General features: G+C 43.4%; 1 protein-coding gene across 1 annotated transcript in view; it reads right to left on the bottom strand.

Annotated features, from left to right (window-relative positions):
- Positions 1-7,939: 7,939 nt before the first annotated feature.
- The window catches only part of NT5E (5'-nucleotidase ecto), a 45,222-nt gene continuing 31,340 nt past the window's right edge, over positions 7,940-21,821 (bottom strand). Inside the window, exons 4-9 of the mRNA XM_050788148.1 lie at positions 17,249-17,446; positions 16,087-16,241; positions 14,007-14,112; positions 12,976-13,125; positions 11,456-11,656; positions 7,940-9,855 (exon numbers count right to left, since the gene is read on the bottom strand). Coding sequence (XP_050644105.1) covers positions 9,692-9,855; positions 11,456-11,656; positions 12,976-13,125; positions 14,007-14,112; positions 16,087-16,241; positions 17,249-17,446 — 974 coding nt within the window. The 3' untranslated portion in view covers positions 7,940-9,691. The remainder of the gene's footprint in view (positions 9,856-11,455; positions 11,657-12,975; positions 13,126-14,006; positions 14,113-16,086; positions 16,242-17,248; positions 17,447-21,821) is intronic.

Raw genomic sequence — 21,821 nt, 5'->3', positions numbered from 1 at the left:
GGTTTAAAATTCTTTTCTTTAAGAATGTTGAATATTGGCCCCCACTCTCTTCTGGCTTGGAGAGTTTCTGCCGAGAGATCTGCTGTTAGTCTGATGGGCTTCCCTTTGTGGGTAACCCGACCTTTCTCTCTGGCTGCCCTTAAGATTTTTTCCTTCATTTCAACTTTGGTGAATCTGGCAATTATGTGTCTTGGAGTTGCTCTTCTCGAGGAGTATCTTTGTGGCGTTCTCTGTATTTCCTGAATTTGAATGTTGGCCTGCCCTACTAGGTTGGGGAAGTTCTCCTGGATGATATCCTGAAGAGTGTTTTCCAACTTGGTTCCATTTTCCCCCTCACTTTCAGGCACCCCAATCAGACGTAGATTTGGTCTTTTTACATAATCCCATACTTCTTGCAGGCTTTGTTCATTTCTTTTTCTTCTTTTTTCTTTTGGTTTCTCTTCTCGCTTCATTTCATTCATTTGATCCTCAATCGCAGATACTCTTTCTTCCAGTTGATCGAGTCGGTTACTGAAGCTTGTGCATTTGTCACGTATTTCTCGTGTCATGGTTTTCATCTGTTTCATTTCGTTTAGGACCTTCTCTGCATTAATTACTCTAGCCATCAATTCTTCCACTTTTTTTTCAAGATTTTTAGTTTCTTTGCACTGGGTACGTAATTCCTCCTTTAGCTCTGAGAAATTTGATGGACTGAAGCCTTCTTCTCTCATCTCGTCAAAGTCATTCTCCGTCCAGCTTTGATCCGTTGCTGGCGATGAGCTGCGCTCCTTTGCCGGGGGAGATGCGCTCTTATTTTTGGAATTTCCAGCTTTTCTGCCCTGCTTTTTCCCCATCTTTGTGGTTTTATCTGCCTCTGGTCTTTGATGATGGTGATGTACTGATGGGGTTTTGGTGTAGGTGTCCTTCCTGTTTGATAGTTTTCCGTCTAACAGTCAGGACCCTCAGCTTAGGTCTGTTGGAGATTGCTTGAGGTCCACTCCAGACCCTGTTTGCCTGGGTATCAGCATCAGAGGCTGCAGAAGATAGAATATTTCTGAACAGCGAGTGTACCTCTCTGATTCTTGCTTTGGAAGCTTCCTCTCAGGGGTGTACTCCACCCTGTGAGGTGTGGGGTGTCAGACTGCCCCTAGTGGGGGATGTCTCCCAGTTAGGCTACTCAGGGGTCAGGGACTCACTTGAGCAGGGAGTCTGTCCCTTCTCAGATCTCAACCTCCGTGTTGGGAGATCCACTGCTCTCTTCAAAGCTGTCAGACAGAGTCGTTTGCGTCTGCAGAGGTTTCGGCTGTGTTTGTTATTGCCCTGTCCCCAGAGGTGGAGTCTACAGAGACAGGCAGGTTTCCTTGAGCTGCTGTGAGCTCCACCCAGTTCGAGCTTCCCAGCAGCTTTGTTTACCTACTTAAGCCTCAGCAATGGCGGGCGCCCCTCCCCCAGCCTCGCTGCTGCCTTGCCGGTAGATCACAGACTGCTGTGCTAGCAATGAGGGAGGCTCCGTGGGTGTGGGACCCTCCCGGCCAGGTGTGGGATATGATCTCCTGGTGTGCCTGTTTGCTTAAAGCGCAGTATTGGGGTGGGAGTTACCCGATTTTCCAGGTGTTGTGTGTCTCAGTTCCCCTGGCTAGGAAAAGGGATTCCCTTCCCCCTTGCGCTTCCCAGGTGAGGCAATGCCTCGCCCTGCTTCAGCTCTCGCTGGTCGGGCTGCAGCAGCTGACCAGCACCGATCCCGGCACTCCCCAGTGAGATGAACCCAGTACTTCAGTTGAAAATGCAGAAATCACTGGTCTGTGTTGCTCGCGCTGGGAGTTGGAGACTGGAGCTGTTCCTATTCGGCCATCTTGCTCCGCCCCCCTTCCAGAAGTTAATGCTACTCTCACTCATTTGCATGTTGTGGGCTTTCCTGAATAGGGTGGGGATGGGTAGAATTTTAAGCAGTGATCAGATAATCAAGGGACCAGCAGCCTGTGTTAACAGTGCTGTAGTTCTAGAGAACAGCAGTTACTGAAGTTACATTACTAGTTTGTTCATTATGTCTTTTATTCCCCAGTAGTAGATGGGATCTCTTTTCAGTTTTATCCAGAGATAGTTTTTTTTTTTCTTTTGAGACAGAGTCTCACTATATCGCCTAGGCTGGAGTGCAGTGATGCGATCTCGGCTCACTGCAACCTCCACCTCGCAGGTTCAAGTGATTCTCCTGCCTCAGCCCTCTGAGTAGCTGGGACTACAGACACCTGCTACCAACCCTGGCTAATTTTTGTATTTTTAGTAGAGACGGGGTTTCGCCATGTTGATCAGGCTGGTCTCGAATTCCTGACCTTGTGATCCGCCCACCTTGGCCTCCCAAAGTGCGGGATTGTTGGCATGAGCCACCCTGCCCGGCCTCAGAGATAGATTTTCATTGAGGAATGAGGCAAGGCTAGATGAAGAAGACTTAAGGAGATTAATGATACATCTATGTTGTAAATGAGTAGGAATAATGCTATTTGTATTTCTTAGTGCTGACACAAAATTTGTGATCACATAATCACAGTTTCACAATGTGACGAGTTAGTGAAATTTTCAGCAGCACTGTTTGTATTAATGCTAATATAAAGTCTGTGCATTGTGATTTTACCAGTAAAATAAAACATATGTTTATCCTTCAAATGTATAGCCTTCCCTACTTCATCTGTGGAGTTTAGAGCTGAACAAAGAATCAACATCCAATTAAGAACATCAAGCTCAGTAAAAAATTTGATTAGTTGTATTTATTTATTCCTATAAAATAATACTTTGAAATATCTTAGGGGCCGATATCATTACTCACATGCTTACAGATTATTTAATGATTTGTCTTACCAAAAAAAGGTTATTTTGTTTACTTCTCTGACATTTTTGACTTTCATGAAAATCTGGATATCTCACATGTGAATATACATTATTGGAGGGAAAGTTAAAAGTGTAGTTTTTAAGGAAGACTTAGAAGGTGATTTTTTTTGTCTTTAACTTTTTTTTTTTTAATATGTTTTGTACATGAATTCATATTCATTTTAATAGGGGCCATTTCTTGGTAATTTTTAAAGAAAACCGGGTTTAGTTGGCTCATGATTATGCAGGCGGTATAGGAAGTATGGTGGTGGCATCTGCTTTGCTTCTGGGGAGGTCTCAAGAAACTTAGGACAGAAGGCAAAGGGGGAGCAGACACATCACATGGCCAGAGCAGGAGCAGGAGAGAGAGCAGGGAGTTGCCACACACTTTGAAATGACCAGTTTTTATGAGAACTTACTGTCACGAGAACAGTACCAAGGGGATGGTACTAAACCATTTATGAAAAATCTACTTCCATAATCTAGTCACCTCCTACTAGGCCCCACCTCCAATGCTCGGGATTATAATTCAACATGAGATTTGGGTGGGGACACATATCCAAACTGTATCAGAAACCAAAAGGCTGGAGTTCATTCCTCAGTCAGCCTTCTATCTTTATGAACTTGGGCTTGAACCAGGCTCAGCAATTTAGATGTTCCCGTCTCTATGTAGGCAACATACCAAGGCACAAGAATAGTCAAATGTCTTTCTGGGTTTTAGCTGACAAAGATGATCCCAGCAGCTCTCCAGGCCTTAGTCTGGGACCTGCAGCACCAGGGCTGTGTACTAAGACTGTTCTTGCCGTGGCATTTTAGCCAAGCCTCACTTACCTTGCTGTCCATTTTCTAGGATAGCTTTCCAAGTTGCTTGATTTGGGGAGCAAACTAATACCCTTCTGATAATGTCTGTGTTTACAGAATATATTTTTCTCCAACCAAGTATCCTAATGAATAATGAGCCTAGTATAATTTTCACTGTGGTAACTAATATGCCAGCCATGCTTGTCATGGATTAGAGTTAATTGTTTTTATATTCTAGCTAGCTTATTTGTTAACAATGTCTTTCATGAAGTATTTAATTTAGGTTCTTAGAGGCCTCAGAGGCACTACTCACTAGAAATTTGAGATCCTCCCAATTTATTGTAAAACTCCAAAGCTCCTTCCTTGATTGCATTGGGTAAGAAAACTGGTTCCTTTTGCTGTATAGGAGCTAAAGGAGCTCAAAATGTCTTCGATTTTGTCAGGGAAAAAAAACCAAAAAACAAAAAAACACCATAAATTATAACCTCTCATTTACAAAGTATATGGGACATAGAGCTGCAGGTTGCCCCAGGGCTGCTGCAGCTGATTAGGGAGTTGTACTGAGGACTGGCAATCAGTTGAATTGTATCCTCCAAAAAGATCTTGAAGTCCTGTGGCGGGACTTCCATCCTAACCCCCCAGTAACTATGAATGTGATCTTACCTGGAAAGAGGTTTTTGTAGACAATTAAGATGAAGTCACTATAGAGCGGGCACTAATCCGGTATTATTGACAGCCTTATAAAAGGGAAATTTGGGCACAAATATAATCAAGTAAAAAAAGAAAAGGATGTAAAGACATGGAGAGAATATCATATATAAGCCAAGGATGCCTTAGGCTAGAGGCTACCTGGTGCTAGGGAAGAGGCATGGAACAGATTCTCTCCCACTGCCCTCAGAAGAAACCAACACTGCCAGCTTGACCACAGACTTCTAGCCTCCAGAAGTGTTAGATGATACATTTCTGTAATTTAAGCCAACCAGTTTGTGTATAGGAACCTTTACCTAATCTTGGCAAGCAGCTATGGCTTCTTGCCAAACCAAACATCCATGGGACTACTTATTCACAGAGGTAGCAACTTCTTCTGAAGGACACCTATTAGCAGCCTAAACTTTCCTCCAAGAAACCCAGCCTACTCTTGTGGCAGACTGCTGAAGGCAGCTACTGCTGTGATCTGAATGTTTGTTTTCCCCCAAACTCTGAATGTTGAAACCTGATCATCAGTGTGATGATGTTGGAGTTTGGGCCTTTGGTAGGTGATTGTGTAATGAGGGCGCTGAATGGGATTAGTGCTTCCAATAAATGAGGCCCCAAAGTCACCTGCCCTCTTCCATCTTCTGATGACACAGTCAGTTGGTGCCGTCTATGAATCAGGAGGCAGGCCCTCACCAGACACCAAATCTGCTAGTGCCTTGCTTTGGGATTCTGCAGCCTCCACAACTGTGGTAAATAAATTTTCTGTTGTCTATAAGCCACCCATTCTATTGTATTTTGCTATAGCAGCCTGATATCATTTGGCTGTATCCCCACCCAAATCTCATATTGAATTGTAGCTCCTGTAATCCCCATGTGTCGTGGGAGGAACCCGGTGGGAGGTAATTGAATCATGGGAGTGGGTTTTTCCTGTGCTGTTCTTTGGATAGTGGAAGTCTCATGAGACCTGACGGTTAAATGAAGGGCAGTTCACCTGCACATGCTCTCTTGCCTGCTGGTATGTAAGATATGCTTCTGCCCCTCCTTCACCTCCTGCCATGGTAGCGAGGCCTTCTCAGCCATTTGGAACTGTGGGTCCATTAAACCTCTTTTTCTTTATAAATTACTCAGTGTTGGTTATGTCTTTATTAGCACTGTTAGAATGGACTAATATAGTAAATTGGTACCAGTAGAGTGGGTTACTGCTATTAAGATCCCCGAAAATGTGGAAGTGACTTTGGAACTGGGTAACAGGCAGAGGTTGGAACAGTCTGGAGGGCTCAGAAGAAGACAGGAAGATACGGGAAAGTTTGGAGCTTTTTAGAAACTTGTTGAATGGTTTTGTCCAAAAAGTCCAGGCTGAGGAGGTCTCAGATGGAGATGAGGAACTTACTGGGAACTGGAGCAAAGGTGATTTTAGCTATGCTTTAGCAAAGAGACTGGTGGCATTTTGCCCCTGCCCTAAAGATCTGTGAAACTTTGGACTTGAGAGAGAAGATTTAGGTTATCTGATAAAAGAAATTTCTAGATGGCAAAGCATTCAGGAAGAAGCAGAACATAAAAGTTTGGAAGATTTGTGCTCACTTCAGCAGCACATATACAAAAAAAAAGTTGGAAGATGTGTAGCCTGATGACGCAATAGAAAAGAAAAACCCATTTTATGGGGGAAAATTCAGGCCTGCTGCTGAAATGCACATAAGTAAGGAGAAGCCAAATGCTGATGATCATGACAATGGGGAAAACGTCTCCAGGGCAGGTGGGAGACCTTCATGGCAGCCCCTCCCATCACAGGCCCAGAGGCCTACAAGGAAAAATAGCTCCCTGGGCCAGGTCCAGGCACCCTCTGCTGTGTCCCGACTAGGGACTTGGTGCCCTGCATCCCAGCTGCTTTAGCTCCAACCGTGGCTAAAGGGGGCCAAGGTATGGCTTGGGCCATGCCTTCAGAGGGTGCAAACCCCAAGCCTTGGCAGCTTCCATGTGGTGTTGAGCCTGCAGGTGCACAGAAATCAAGAATTGAGATTTGGGAACCTCCTCCTAGATTTCAGAGGATGTATGGAAACACCTGGATGTCCAGGCAGAAGTTTACTGCAGGGGCAGGGCCCTCAGAGAGAGCCTCTGCTTGGGCAGTGCTGAATGGAAGTGTGGGGTTGGACCCCACACACAGAGTTCCCACTGGGGCACTGCCTAATGGAGCTGTGTGAAGAGGGCCCACTGGGGCACTGCCTAATGGAGCCATGAGAAGAGGAGCTATGAGAAGGGGGCTGTGAGAATGGTAGATTCACCAACAGCTTGTACCATGTACCTGGAAAAGCCACAGGCACTCAACGCCAGTTCATGAAAGCAACCAGGAGGCCGGGAGTGGGGTGGGGGTGGCTATACTCTGAAAAGCCACAGGGACATAGCTGCTCAAGACTATGGGAACCAACCTCTTGCATCAGCATGACCTGGATGTGAGATGTGGAGTCAAAGGAGGTCATTTTGTAGCTTTAAGATTTGACTGCCCTGCTGGATTTTGGACGTGTATGGGGCCTGTAGCCCCTTTGTTTTGGCCAATTTCTCCCTTTTAGAATGGCTGTATTTACCCAATGCCTGTACTGCCATTGTATCTAGGAAATAACTAGCTTGCTTTTGATTTTACAGGCTCATAGGTGGAAGGGATTTGCCTTGTCTCAGATGAGACTTTGGACTGTGGGCTTTTGAGTTAATGCTGGAATGAGTTAAGACTTTGGGGAACTGTTGGGAAGGCATGATTGGTTTTGAAATGTGAGGACATGATATGTGGGAGGGGCCAGGGGCAGAATGATATGGTTTGGCTGTGTCCCCACCCAAATCTCATCTTGAATTGTAGCTCCCATAATCCCCATGTGTCATGGGAGGGACCCAGTGTGAAGTAATTGAATCATGGGGGCAGATGTTTCCCATGCTGTTCTCTTGATAGTGAAATGGTTTCATAAAGGGCAGTTACCCTCCACGCACTCTCTTGCCTGCCTCCATGTAAGATGTGTCTTTGTTCCTTCTCTGCCTTCTGCCATGATTGTAAGGCCTTGCCAGCCATGTGGAACTGTAAGTCCATTAAACCTCTTTTTCTTTATAAATTACCTAGTCTCAGGTATGTCTTTGTTAGCAGCATGAGAATGGACTAATAGCCCAAACAAAGACAGCTAACATGGTTTTTATGTGTCTGACTAATTGAGGTATAATGAAACCAACTCATTGTGTTATTAGTATACTTGAGGAAGATTCTTGGGCACACAGCCAGTACAGGTAAATTAAAATCCTCAACATTAACTTGGAAGTTTTTATTTGTAGGAATCAGTACTGGCCTCAAAACCATTTTTATATCAGATTCTGTATGTCAAAGCCACCAAATTTAGTAGTCTTCCTTAAAATACCACTCACTTTTCTCTCCTACTTAAAAATTGGATACATTTTTCTTCTCATTTTAGGGGTGTGAGGGGGGATGGAGGGTTATCAGATGGTAAGTGGCTTATGATCAAAAGAAATGATACCTGTGAAAATCTGTCAGAGTTTTCCTTCAGTCATATTGTCTTGAGTTGCAGGTGTTTGAATGAGAGAAGAAATAACTATCAAAGACTAAAGAGCATATCTTCAGTTTTATTGTTGGGAATCTACAATGGCAAAGTGGTTCAAAGTCATTTCTTATACCACTGCACAATACACACACACATTTAGGGAACTTAAAAAAAGTTATTTAAAAAATTCTGATAAGATTTACCTTTTTTTACTGGCCAAGCATAAAAAGTAAACCCTAAATGTACCTTTCTCTAATTTTCCTTGTACAATCTTACTGACATTTTTTATAGCTAATCCATATATGCATAGAACTGAGGCTATTATTTTACTGCAACAACTTTTATAAAAAGGTTATGAGGTTTAAAAGTATGTTTTGTATCAAAAGTACTTAATATTTGTAAACACTAAGAAACAAACATACTCCCTATCCAAACCTCTAGCTGCCATTTGCACACTTTAAGGTGAAGCTTCCCGTTTCTTGAATTACTTAATGCAGAGCTGAGCAGGCTCATATTGTTCCACTCCCATCTTAAGTATTTGTTCTTTGGGCCTAAGTCATTTCATCAGCATGGGTATTTGCTGACCACCCACTCAGAGGAGTTCTCATATCTGGACTTAAGAATGATTTACAGTGACTGTTCAGATTTGGAGACAGAGTGACTTCAAAAATGTATACCTCTTCCTAAAGTCATTTCTTCGAGAACTCTGGACATTCCATAACTAGGTGTGTGTGGTATGAATAGAATGAGTGCAGTGCTGGCATCTTGCTGGAGAGGGAAAGGTGTAGGTTTAGAATTACAGCTTATCTTAGAAGGTTCTTCTCATGATACCTTCATGTTAGGAAGAAGAAAGGGGACAGAGGCAGAGCTGATGGAATCTCATAAAATAACAGTAATGCCATGCATCGGGCACTTTGCTTAACAAAATACCTGTTTAACATGTAAATGCTCTTTATCTCTTGCTCTTTTATAATATAAACAAGTCCTGGTGTCCTATTCTTCCCTTTCCTTTCTCCCGGTCCTTTGACTGTCTTTTGCAGCCTCTGGCCTTTCTCATTATCTACTACAGCTTGCTACCTGACTCATCAAAGGCACATGGGTGTTGCAAGACAGAATGGTATCCTGTGTTTATATTATTAAACTTGCTATTATAACAGGAGCTAAACAGTGAAAAAATAGACACAAGAAATAAAGCAGAAATTTGTCATCCATGAGCTTGGGGCTATTGATAATTATGAAGAGAGGAGATATTAAGTATCATTCTGAACAGTAACTTGATATAGTTGAGAGCGCTGGACTTGAGTTCAAAAGACCTAGGTTTAGGTCTTGGATCTGTCAGCATTAGCTGTATGGCCAAGTCAACCCTTTCTGAGCTTCAGTTTTTTCATCTGGTAAGTGGGAAAAACATCTCTTTTTCCTACCAAAAGCAAGTTGTGGATATCAAATGAGACAATGTACTTAAAACTCCTTGTGAATGATAAAATTTTATGTAAACATAAGCTTTTTGATGGATTAGAAGTGGATCTGAGGAAGAAAAATATGGTTTAAAATTGTTAGTACAATTTTATTAAAATTTGGACATATAAACTAAATATAGTTGGCTTTCTCCTTATAGGGCCCTATGTTAATTTTTTTTCTAACTCACTAGGTTGCTGACCCTGAGTAATCATGTCAGTCTGTTCATTTTATAATGCTCTAACCTTCAGCTTCTAGGAGCCTGTAAAGATGGTTTTTGCTGTCACAAAGCCAGGTCCTAAAAGGCAGATTTGAATCTCACTTGAAAAAATGCAGTTTCACACATTAAAGGCAAGGAGAATTTTTGGCTATTGGTATAAAACAAAGATCACTGCACAAAATGAAAGAAATATTAAAGAAAAGCTTCCATGGCAATGACTTCCTGTGGAAAACTTGATCCGACCTTCAACTGCTGGATAAATTACTTTCATTTTTGAGATATATGTAGAAACCACATTGATATCTTGATCACCTAGAAAAACATATACATTATTTTAACTACAGAAAAGGTAATTGTCAATCAATAGTAAGGTAGTCCTTTGTAATTATAAAAGGGAAGCTATTTCATAAGCAGGGGTAAAGTGTCACAGAAGACAGGAACGCTGGTGATCATAAGTACAAAGAATTTGATTGCTTTTTCATGCTCCCGATGTAAAATGTGTCTGTTGTTCAATATTGGGTAATTGGGGGAAGTAGAATTGCCTCAGCTATGAGATTACCAGAAAGAGGTCATTGACATCATAGCCTTTGAACCACTCCAGAACAAGGGTGGCTTCCTTTTGTTTGCCTCCCCAATAATTATTTTCACGTAATTGATGATGATGATGGGACTTAGGGGGGTTTCCTTTACCAAAGAGAGGAGAGGATAAATGCTAATTGCCTATAGCTACAACAAACCCATGGGGGACCCAACAGAATTTAATTTTAAAAATATCACTCCGGTACTTAAGAACCCTTCTCTCTTCAGTGATTTTCACCTCTGGGTATACACTAGAATCACTGAAAAAGAGTTTAGCCCCAATCCAATTAACTTGGAATCTCTTAAGAGATGCGGCTGAGCCATTGGTATTTAATTTAAAATGCTCCTGAAGTGATTCTAATGTATAACCAGTGTTGAGAACCCTTAGGTCCAGGGCTTCCTTATCCTTCTGCATGAGCTCCTCTTTCTAACATCCATCAGTCTAGGCTTGAGTGGTGGACAGCTGATGACTATCAACCTCTTTGTCTCATAGGGCTTTTACGCTTGCCCTTCCATCTTCTGTCACGGAAGGGACAGCAGAAGCCAGCACCTTCCCTCCCAGAAAGGGCTGCCTCCTTTGGTCTGGTCCTGCCCTCCACCCTCCTTGGAATAAGTAGCTAAAATGACAGGTCCAGCATGATAAGACTGAAGAAGATCCTGGTGGAACTTCCCAGAAATGCCAAGAAGCTACCTGTGTGTCTTGTAAGCATGCTGGTCTCTGCCCTAGGAAAAGGAAGGGGAAGTGTGTTCTATGTCAGTGGTCTGTATGCACATAATGTGACTCAACAGGATTTCTAAAAGTGAGACTGGCATATAATGTCCCTCAATGCTGCCAGAAATACCAACTGACATCAAGTATGGTTATTCCTATGATTTGTACCACCAACCCACTGTGCTGAAAGGGAGGCGCTTACCCCATCCATTTCTACCTGACCGATTCACACAGAAAGCTTCTTCAAGAAAGAAAATTTAAATGATTTAATGTGATGGTTTTCTGTATTCTAAAATTCCAGAGGTGTGATTTTTCTGTAAATGCAAAACTCATTTATATTTCACAATTTAAATAGGTGCTTAGATGTGGTTAAAAGGATTTGAAAACATTTTCGATTTACAAATGGTTTCTCTCTGGGGTTGGATGAAGGCATGTTTGTGCTCGGGGAGTGACAGGGTACATATTCCTCTCTGCTGTGCTGTGCTGCTGCTTTCCAACAAGCAAAGCAGGAGGGAGTCAGCAAAACAGGGAGTCACTTTGCCCTCCTGGCACCACTAGTAGCTCCCCTTCATGGCCCAATTTTGTTGTTCTTTAGAGAAAGGAAGAGACACTCATGCTTACCAGAGTCATGTCTTAATAATTCATCTTTTATCATCTGGAATCCATCTCCACCATTGGCCAGGAAGTTTGGGAGGATCACCTTATATATCTCATCCATTTTGAGAGGGTCATAACTGGGCACTCGACACTTGGTGCAAAGAACATCTAATTTGACTACTCTGTCTCCAGGTTTTCGGGAAAGATCATATACCACATGGATTCCTAGAAAAGAAATTAGTCTGTTTTCACCAGATCCAAAGGGAGATTTCTGTTTCCTAAGGAATTTTGGTCAAACTCTAGAATTGGGGCATGGGGCTGTGGTTTTTCCTTTGGTTTAAACTTGAGTGAAATTTTATCAAGAGAATTGTGACATTGCAGCTACCCTTTATCATGAGTCCTTCCAGGACATAGGAGAACCACTGGAAGGAAAACCAGCTTTGGACCAGAATGGGTAAAGGGTGACTCTACATGGAGAAACCACATCTTTTTCTGTTTTTCCCTTAAAATGCTGAATTGGCCTACTAAATTGATTCAATGGCCTTAGAAAGTGAAAAACAGATCAGAGGCACAGAGCATTTTACAATTTTGAAGACCATTAAATGGTAATCACTTGGGATTGGGTGACTTTCACAAGGCATAGAGCTATGCAGTGCTTTGCTAGAGCATCAGAAAACTGCTTTTCCCTCAACTCCCTTCTGGGAAAATGGAGGATGTTTGGGTTGCCCCATAGGCAGTAGGATAGGGCCCCACTGCCTTCCGTAGCCCTTCAATCTCAACAGCAATGTGTTCTGAGAGGGAGAACTCAGCAAAGCAATTCTATCAATCAAGCGGGACCACAACCTAAGGTTAAAAAAATGAAGCCAGATTATGGTTTCCAGGTAAACTAAGATTACTTTTAAAGAATTAATTCACTGGACTGTGGAATTATTAACAAAAGTGTTTCAGAAGCCCTTGGCAATTTAGGAAACACTTATTTCCGTTCAACTTTCACTACAGCCCATGAGATAAACAGGAAAGGTTTTCTCCCTGTGCCCAGAGGGGTTGAGAACTTGCCCCAGGTCACAGTGGGACTAGAACCAGGCGTTAAGGTGTGTCTGTGCAGTAGGCTGCTCCTTCCAGGAATCATCCTGGTTAATACAGATTGGACAGCATTCCTTTAAATCTTGGCATAGTTCCAGGCAACCATGAGTAGAACAAAGGAGAGGACTTTTTTTTTTTTTTTTTTTAAAGAATATTGAACGCTTAAATAACTAAGATTTTATTAGAAACTAGACCTCAAAGCAGCTGACCTGCTTAGAGGACCCATCTGATGTCCAAATCAGACTTGGCAAATACTGCTTATTGTCAGGGCTTTGGGGCTTTGACCCCAATCTAATCTCAGTGGCTCTGAGAGTCCACAGCCACTAAGGGATGAGGTATTGGTGTTGGAAAAATCCAAACCAACCTGACCACATGAATTTTGGTGAGGGGGAAGCTGAGCCAACCAGCAGGAAATCCCATGTCACTTTGGATGGGCCAGCCCTACAGGATGGGTGACTTACCGCCCACCTGCAGGAACTCTCCAGTGGACTGGCCATAGCGGTGCACACTGTGCTCAAAGGCCTTCTTCAGGGTGGAACCTTTTAACTGGACCAGGTCAAATGTACCTCCAAAGGGCAATACAGCAGCCAGGTTCTCCCAGGTAATTGTGCCTGAGGGTAGTCACAGATGAGGCAAGAAGGAAAATAGCTTGAGAAAATGCTAACACCATGACCAGTTTCCCTCAGCACTGGGGGAAGAAATGAAGGGGACATGGGGAGGCTTATAGAGCATCATCAGCTATGTCTAAGTGGTTCCTGACACTTAGGGAGGGAATGAGTTTAGGAGGCCTCTGACCCTGCACTCCACCACTGGGCAAGGTGGCAGGAGCTCACAAATGACTGTGCCTCAGAAGGTCACCATGCTCAGTCTTAGATCTGCTAGCTTGGGGCTGGATCTCCAGTAGTTTGTTTTGCAGAGTTCAGTTCCTCCAGACAAACAGTGTGTCCCTGCAACCTGTCCCTGTTGTCTGACAATGGGATGCGTTTGGGGCCTTATACTGATAACCGATTGGTTTTCACAGTAAATCAGGGAGGACTACAAGAGTGTCTTGAGTATTTGTGTAGTTGATTTGTTTTGCCATATGATATAATCTTGGATAGCTGTAAATATACTAAGGTAACATTTTAATCCAGTGGTATGTCTTTTTCAGGACAGAAGACTGGTGATTTTTGTCTCTTTTCAGATGCCAAGGTGGAGACTGTTGATATTTTGCATAAATCAGAAACAACTAGTATAGCTTTGTAAATCAGAAGTTCAGACCAAGCTTGAGTTCCACCAACAGCTGCAGCTTCTGTGTGTGAATACATGTAAGCTTGTATGTGTCCTTCGGGCTAGGATGGCTAACCCTAACTTAAAGGAATGACATTCTGGTACATGGCTGGCAGCAGAGATGAACTGAGGCTGCACATGGGTGTGTTCAAGGCAAGAACCACAGCAGAAAAAGATCAGAGAGAGAACATGACACACTGAGGAGCTGGGCCTGGGAGCATACCATTGTTGCGCTCATCAATGGGCGACCGGATACCACCTCCATTTAAAATGCACATGGATACATGGTTCCAGAACATTTCATCAGCGTGTCTGAGATTGTTGTTAATCTGAAACAATAGCACAGATTTACACTAGTTACTCTGGTTCTTCTTCCTTAGGATCAGCTCCAGGAATCTGGTTAGCTCTCCTGAGGAAATAAAGCTACTTTTCCCCTGCTACTGTGTTCCCAGGAATTTCTCAACTATAATTAGAATTAGTTTTACACTCCCAGAAATAAAAATACACTGTTACCAGTCCATGTCAAACTCTTAGTTCCCCCTCCTGAAACTCCCATACTGTCAGGCCAGGTGGCCTTAGCAAAATGGTCTCTCGGTTGTAGTCCTGGTGTCGGGACTGGGCCTCCCATGCAAGGTGGCCTTCAGAGCCGCTCCTGCACAGGCTTCTCCAGGGCAGGCCATGCCCTCTGCCTGATTCTGAGGGCTTGGCCTAGAGCCTGCTCAACACCAGATCTCATGCCAAAGAGAACCTGGCCTCCATGTCTGTGTCTCCAGCTGATTCCCAAGTTGGCAATTTTGGAAAGACAGGGACAGCCTTTTAAAACTGGGGAGAATCACATCCATTCTTTTCTTTCATAAAATATATGTTTAGCTATTAGAAATAAAATGAATACATTCTCATTTAGGAGGAAAAAAAAAAAAGCCAGGCGTGGTGGCTCACACCTGTAATACCAGCACTTTGAGAGGCTGAGGCAGGTGGATCACCTAAGGTCAGGAGTTTGAGACCAGCTAGCCAACATGGTGAAACCCCATCTCTACTAAAAATACAAAAATTAGCTGGGCATGGTAGTGGACACCTCTAATCCCAGCAAGTTGGGAGGCTGAAGCAGAAGAATTGCTTGAACCCGAGAGAAGGAGGTTGCAGTGAGCTGAGATCCTATCACTGCACTCCAGCCTGGGCGACAGAGCAAGACTCCGTCTCAATAAATAAATAAATAAATAAATAAATAAATAGCAAAAGCTCTCCTTTGTTCTAGCCTCTTTAACAGAGGGATAAGCACTGCCAACAGCCTGGGTTGTTTCCCTTCAGACTTCTCTTAACATTTATATACCAGCTTCTCCTTAACTACTTCTCTGGCATTGACTGCATGATGCTGAGGAGACACCAGCAGTCTGGTCTTGGCATGAGCATGATTGTTGTCATTTACATGGCAAACATTTATTGAGTGCAGTTGTATCCTGGGCACTGGGCAATGCATGCCAAGCACTGACAGAAATGACTTCCCTGGGTCCAGGCTGTGAGCCCGTGAAAGTGGTAGTCCGACATAGGAGACCTTGGCTCAGTAAGGCCCCCAGCGAGCTACCATGGCCATTCTGCCTGCAGACAAGTAGACAGGGGCTTGTTCTTCATAGGTGATCTTGCTCAGCCATGGGACTTGTTATTACCATTAAAACTGTGTGTTGACTTTCTGTGCCTGTGAAAGAAGTTCCTGTCACACAAGGCCAGGGTTCTCTGGAGTCAAGTGAACTGATGAGGGAAAAACAGTCTGGCCAAGTTGGATCCAAGCAGATATGCTTTTATCTATTATGTTGATATCTCCAGGGTAGCAGAGTTTGTGCATTTGCATCATCTTACAAAAGGAAAGCAACATCCAAAATTCAGACATCTAAGAACACCTTAAAATAAAGGTTTTAGTTCTTGTAAAGCAGTATGTTGGTTGTTACCTGATCTCCTTCCAACACCTTAAGAAGGTACTGAGTATGAAGCTACAAACATCAGACCTTTGTTTAGGCACTAATGTTTTATATATTTTTCATATTTATTTAATTTTAGAGACAGAGTCTCGCTCTGTTGTCCAGGCTGGAGTGCAGTGGTGCAATTATAGCTCACTGCAGCCTCCTGGGCTCAAGCCATCCTCCCACCCAAGCCTCCTGAGTAGCTGGGACTATAGGCACATGCCACCACCCTGGCCAAAAATGTTTTGAAATCCCTCATTCTGTAGCTATCAGTCTATCCCTTCTCACATCCTTCCTTCCTCTTCCCTCTTCCTTCCTAGCATATGTCTACTCCTGCAGATGACTTACCATAGCATCACAAATCAGGTTGCCCATGTTGCATTCTCTAAAGCGGCACGATTGAGAGGAGCCATCCAGATAGACAATTGTTTTCCCCAATTCCTGAGTAGAATAATTGTCCAATTTTATTCTCCATTTGTTAATGTCTGCTTTTATGCTTGGATCTAGAAGAAAGAAAAGAAGGTAGCCTACAATTAAAGCAAATCTCACACTGGGCTAAATTCTGGAAAAGGAATGAAACATCATCTATGTTACTTGCTGTGAGAACATATTTCTTTACCATATTTGTGTGCATTTTGGTTTTGACCATGAAATTTCCTTAGAAACTTCATTTTGTTTCCTGGTAATAAGACCTGGAATGCATCTTAATTTAAGAATATGCTGAACATCTACCAACTCATCACAGCTGTATGAGCTACCCATTGGCCCACCTGGGACAGCGTTAGTGGTGGTGGTAGGAGCTCTGAAAGGCCCAGGGGCAGTTATAAAGGGCCTGCTGAGGTGCAGCTGGGCTATCGCTGTCAGCGTCGTCCTGGGCCCCTTTCCCATCTGGCTACTGAGAGGCTTGTGTTGTGACTACAGGCTCCCCTGGGTGCTATGCACCGCACCTTCCTGATGTGATCATAGTCAACAGAAAAGGGAAGGTGAGAAACAAGCACAGAAGTGTGTTCTGGATACATACGAAAATCAATGATAGAAAAATGTACTTTTATTCTGAGACGCAGACATAAAAATAAAGTACTCCCTCATTTGATAAAGAAACTGATGCCCATGAGATTGGGCAACTTGCCCAAGGCACACTGCCTCTAGTTGGGGGGCCAGGACTTGAGCTCTGCTCTGCCCAATTTGAACCCCTTTACTTCAGTTATCATCTCTCCTGTAAACACAAGCTGAGAGTGGCTTTTGCATGTCAGGATCAAGATTTTAAAAGGCAGAGGAAGCAGTGATGCATGTAATCTGATGCTGAGAAGACTTGAAGAAGCAAGTGGGGCTTTTGGCATTTGGGTGTGTTTTAAATCTATCCATGAAGAGGGCAAACTCAAGGAAGAAGATAAATTCTTCAACAGTATTATAGTCTTTTCCTGAAACATTAAAGGAAAGAATGAGAAGGACAAAAATATCCGCTATCTAAATTTTAGATTGGTGGAACATTCCCCTGAACTTCACTTACCTTCAGGAATGCTGCTGTTTAGAAGAATGGGATTTCCATGGGAAGAGATGACGTTTCCTCTTTCATCAAACTCGATCTTCAGATAGCCTAGGTATTTGCCAAAAGCATAGGCCTGGACTACAGGAACCTTCCGCCCATCATCAGAAGTGACTATGAATGGGTACTTCCCAGCAGGCACCTCTTTGGAAGGTGGATTGCCTGAAATAAAAGAGCCACAGCTGATCAAGTCAGCCCTTGTACATACATGGCTGGCTGTAGGCCAGCAGGCCACTGGCTGGATGACAGAGTTTTAAACTGATGATTCGCCATCTGTTGTTCTACATAGCTAGTCTTTCAGGGCCCTGTCTGGGCATTTGCCCATTTCCGAATGCCTTTTTGGTATATGAATCCTACCATTCTCAACTCAGCAAGCTCTTCCTCAGACTCGGGCATTGTGCCTGTGCTGTGGGGCACACAAAGATGAAACACTGTTAAGAGTATCCTCCAGGCTCACTGTGGCTCCATTCTCACTAGCCAGGTGGATTAGCCAAGCCGCTTTACCATACTGTACTTCAGTTTCCTTGCCTATAAAGTGGGAGAAATTCATTTGAAATGAAATCCATTTTAAACAATCCCTATTTTACAGGGGTGTTGAGAGGATTAAATATCTAAACTCCCTAGCTGGGTGCCTGGCATATTGTAGGTGCTCAATAAATATACAATAAGAGTGCATTTTTTCCCCTTATAAGGAAATAGCAATCTCTAGAAACCCCAGACATATACTTCAGAGCTTAAAATCTTTAGTAGAAGATGCAGAGATGACAAAGAGCTGTTTTTGGGATTTGCTGCTAAATTTTGCATCCCTTCAGGTGTCTTTTAGAAGAGCCACATTCACCCTGAGGGCCAACCAGCATGCACACTTCTGACCCCAGCCAGCCATCACACTGGTCAGGTTCTGCAGGCCTCTGTCTCAAAGGGGAGATGTGGGAGCTGCTCATCACCCAGAGGCTAGAAGGCCCACCACTGCCTGGAGTAGTGGAGAGTATGCAGGAGGGTGGAGAGTGTCACCATACAGGGAGCAGGCAGCCCAGCCTTTAATCACTTGGCACATTTAAGTTCCCTAACTGTAGACATGCTTCAGGAACTCTGTGGCTTACATCTTACCTCCAGGGAGACTATGGCACAGTTCAGCTGTTTCAAATTAGAGACTATGGGATGGATTCAGTTGACCACATTACTGTTTCTATCATCTCCCTCTTCATACCCATGGCTAGTCATTCCTATTAGATATTCACAGAGGGTCCAGAGAACTTCAGCAAATGTTGATTACACACAAGGACCTGTTATGAGAATCAGCCATGAGTCAGGCCCTGGGCTTAATCTCATTTAGTCCTCCAAGCTTCCCATGGTACAGGTCCTCTATTATCTGTACACTGCAGACAAGAAAATGGATTGTCCTAGACAGAGTACCCAAGGTCACACAGCTGGTACGTGATGGGGGTTCGGAGGAGGCAGACTGAAAACCCAGGCTGTGAGGTATTGGAGCTTACGTTTTCTCCACTACCCACAAGCCTACCATGTATTTTTTTTTTTTCCTAAAGTCTGCAAGCTGGTTGTGAAAGGCCACTTACCAAATCAAATGCAAACCCAGGATTTGCATCTTTGTGTTCCAAGCTCTTTCTGGGCTTCTCTTTTCACATAAGACAAGCTGGGTAACATGTTATGAAGAACCCAATCCTGCCATGCTCCTGTGCCAAGAGCGGCCCCCCTTTCAGCTCAATAACCACAAGGCAGAAGCACTGCAAATACTAATGCTTCACAAGCAGGAAATAGTTGTTGCCAATATTAACGTCCAGTTTTCTTGCTCTCACTGGGAAAAAAAAGAATAAGGTCTTGGAACTTTACTTTTACAGAAGCACCCAACTTGAGATCCAGTGAAAGCCTTTGTTCCATCTCCATCTGTAGTGGATGTAGATGTTGTCTGTGACAGTGGCAGATAACGTGATGCATGGAAGACCAGCATGGAAGGTTAACATCCTACTCAGCCTCATTCTGCTCTGTGCTGGTCCTCCTTTGGGCAAGCCTGGTGCCTGGTCTTTACTTCAGGGGACCAGGTGGTTATGGCAGCCTCTGTCAGTTCGTCCTCTGATCATAGATGCTTGGGACTGTGCAGTTCCCCAAATGTCCACAAGGTGGTGGAGAACAACCCGCCCAGGGAGAGAAGGCACTAGTTGCAGGTATCAGGAGTCTGTCAGTTTCCTGGAAACCCAAGAGCTAGGAAAGCCTGATCTTTTTTGGCCTTTATCTTTCTGCCTTTCGTAGAAATATCTGAGCTTAGAAAGAATGTGAAAGTTAGGAATCCAGTAATCCGGTTAGATGCCTCAGCATGCACTCTGCAAATAGGAGCCAGCAATCTCAGCTCCAGAAAACATTCACTCATTTGGAAAGACCTTCATGATCCTTTTGTCATTGGCATATTAAATGGGCTTAATCAGGAACAAGGAACAAGGAAGATGCTAACCATGCAGCTGGTCTGGTTTGGCTAATCTCTGCCTCCTCCACAGCTGAGCTCTTTCTGCTCCCCTTCAACTCAGCAATCCCAGGAAACCACTGACACAGAAACCAGTCCAGGGTTTCACATTTTCTACGCCATTCCGTGCTGTTCAGCTGAAGATATTCGTGCCCAGAATATTTTTCCCACAAAGAGCTACACATCTGACTTGTCATCTTGGTAGGAAGGAAGATGTTCACCAGAACTCTGTTCCAGTCATCTAGCCGAGAATTCATCCAGGAACCAAATCCAAAGGGGCTGTGGAGTTGTGGACTGGCATCTGGAGTTTATAAAGGCTTCATTTCCCAGCATGGTGTGGGTGCTTGAAAGAGCCTCAAAGGACTCTGTTCTGGGAGCCAAGGAATGTGATGAACCTAAGTGTGGGTCTGGACAATTGCCCTCCTGGTGTCACATGGTAATAAACAGAAGGGCCAGGGAGCAGCCTTTTCTTTCTCTTTCTCTCTCTCTTTTTTTTCTTTCTTCCACCTTCCCTCCCTCCCTCTTTTTCTTTTCTCCCTCCTCCCTTCCTCTTTTTTCTCTCTTCCTTTTCTTTCTTTCAACAGGGTCTCATTCTGTTGCCAGGCTAGAGTTCAGTGGTCTCCAATTCCTGGGCTCAAGCAATCCTCTCGCCTTGGCCTCCAAAAGTGTTGGGTTTATAGGCATGAGCCACCCACCTGGCCTGATGTGGTTTTCAATGGACTGAAGTATAGAATGTTGTAAGGCAGTCATGCTATGATTTTAACACAAGAACTGGTTTAAGAATTACTGAACTGGGACCACATAAGGGTACTGGATAAAAAGGATTGGTTATTAGGTTATTTAACATGATTGCTTCTAAGGGACTTGACTCTTTTAAATTACTTGGAAGTGCACACTCCAAACATAAATATGATCGTGCACTTCCTGGTTTTAGATATTTCAAAAACATTAACAGTTTTAACATGAATATCCTAACCTATAAGACCTACATCATGTGGCCCTTATCGCACCAGCTTCATCTAGAACATTCAGCCTGCCCTTCAGCATTCTTAGCCTCTTCCCATTCCTAGATCACACCCATGTGCCCAGGAACCTTATGGGGTAAAGAGCTTCTGAAGCCAGAGGGCTACATGTGAATTAGCTACATCTTTTTACTTCTTGTTTATTCATCTGTAAAGTGGAAAAAAAATAAAAGCACCTATCTTACAGAGTTATTGTGGGGATTAAGGAAGTTAATGCAGCAAGTGAAGCCTGACTCGACTCAAGGGAAATTCTTAATAAAGATTAACAATGATTATTGACCAAGTTAACTCCTGGACATCTTTCTGATCTTGGCCCTAATGTTAGTCTATCAGGGAAACACTCACTGATGATCCTCTAGACTTGGCCAAGTCCTCCTTTTATATGCTCTTACAGCATCTTGTACTTTTCCTTTTATACCATACTTTGTAATTATATATAATATGATTTATTTGCATAATTATGTATTTTTAAAAAATCAGATCAGGGTCAGTATCTCTTTCAAGACATTTAGTTCTATGAGGGCAGAGGCAGCTGTGTCTCTAGGATTTGTCTAGCATGTGGTAGGTGCTAGATAGATATTTGTTGAATGACAACTTAAGGAGTTTAGCAATCACTTTTCTATGGATCATACATGGTTAAGATGCTTTCCCTGTGGTGGAATCATGTAGAAGCCAGCGATGCCTGAGTGCCAGCCCTCTACCCCAGGTTCCCTCAATTCAATGTCCTCAACTATGCAGCTGGGTGGCAGCTAGTGAAGAGGAACCTGAACTGGGAGTTGGGATACAGGAGAATGGGTTTTGCTACTAGCTCAGTTTCAGTCTGGTTTCTGGACTATGGGAGAGACATTTAGTCCCTGGGGCCTAATTTTATTTTCTAAATTTGTAAAACAAAAGATTTGATTAGTGGTTTAAATTAGTAGTTTTTTGGTTTTTGGTTTTAAGCTATTAGTATCTTTAACACACAAGAAATCCTTTGTGGCAAGGCAAGCCAATAAAGCAGGAAAGCTGAGTTCCTCAGGCTGCACCCTGGTAGAGCTGGAAC

The sequence above is a fragment of the Macaca thibetana genome, chromosome 4 (assembly GCF_024542745.1).
Source record: "Macaca thibetana thibetana isolate TM-01 chromosome 4, ASM2454274v1, whole genome shotgun sequence".
In the NCBI taxonomy this organism is placed as follows: domain Eukaryota; kingdom Metazoa; phylum Chordata; class Mammalia; order Primates; family Cercopithecidae; genus Macaca; species Macaca thibetana.
This window is presented reverse-complemented; position numbering and strand designations above follow the sequence as displayed.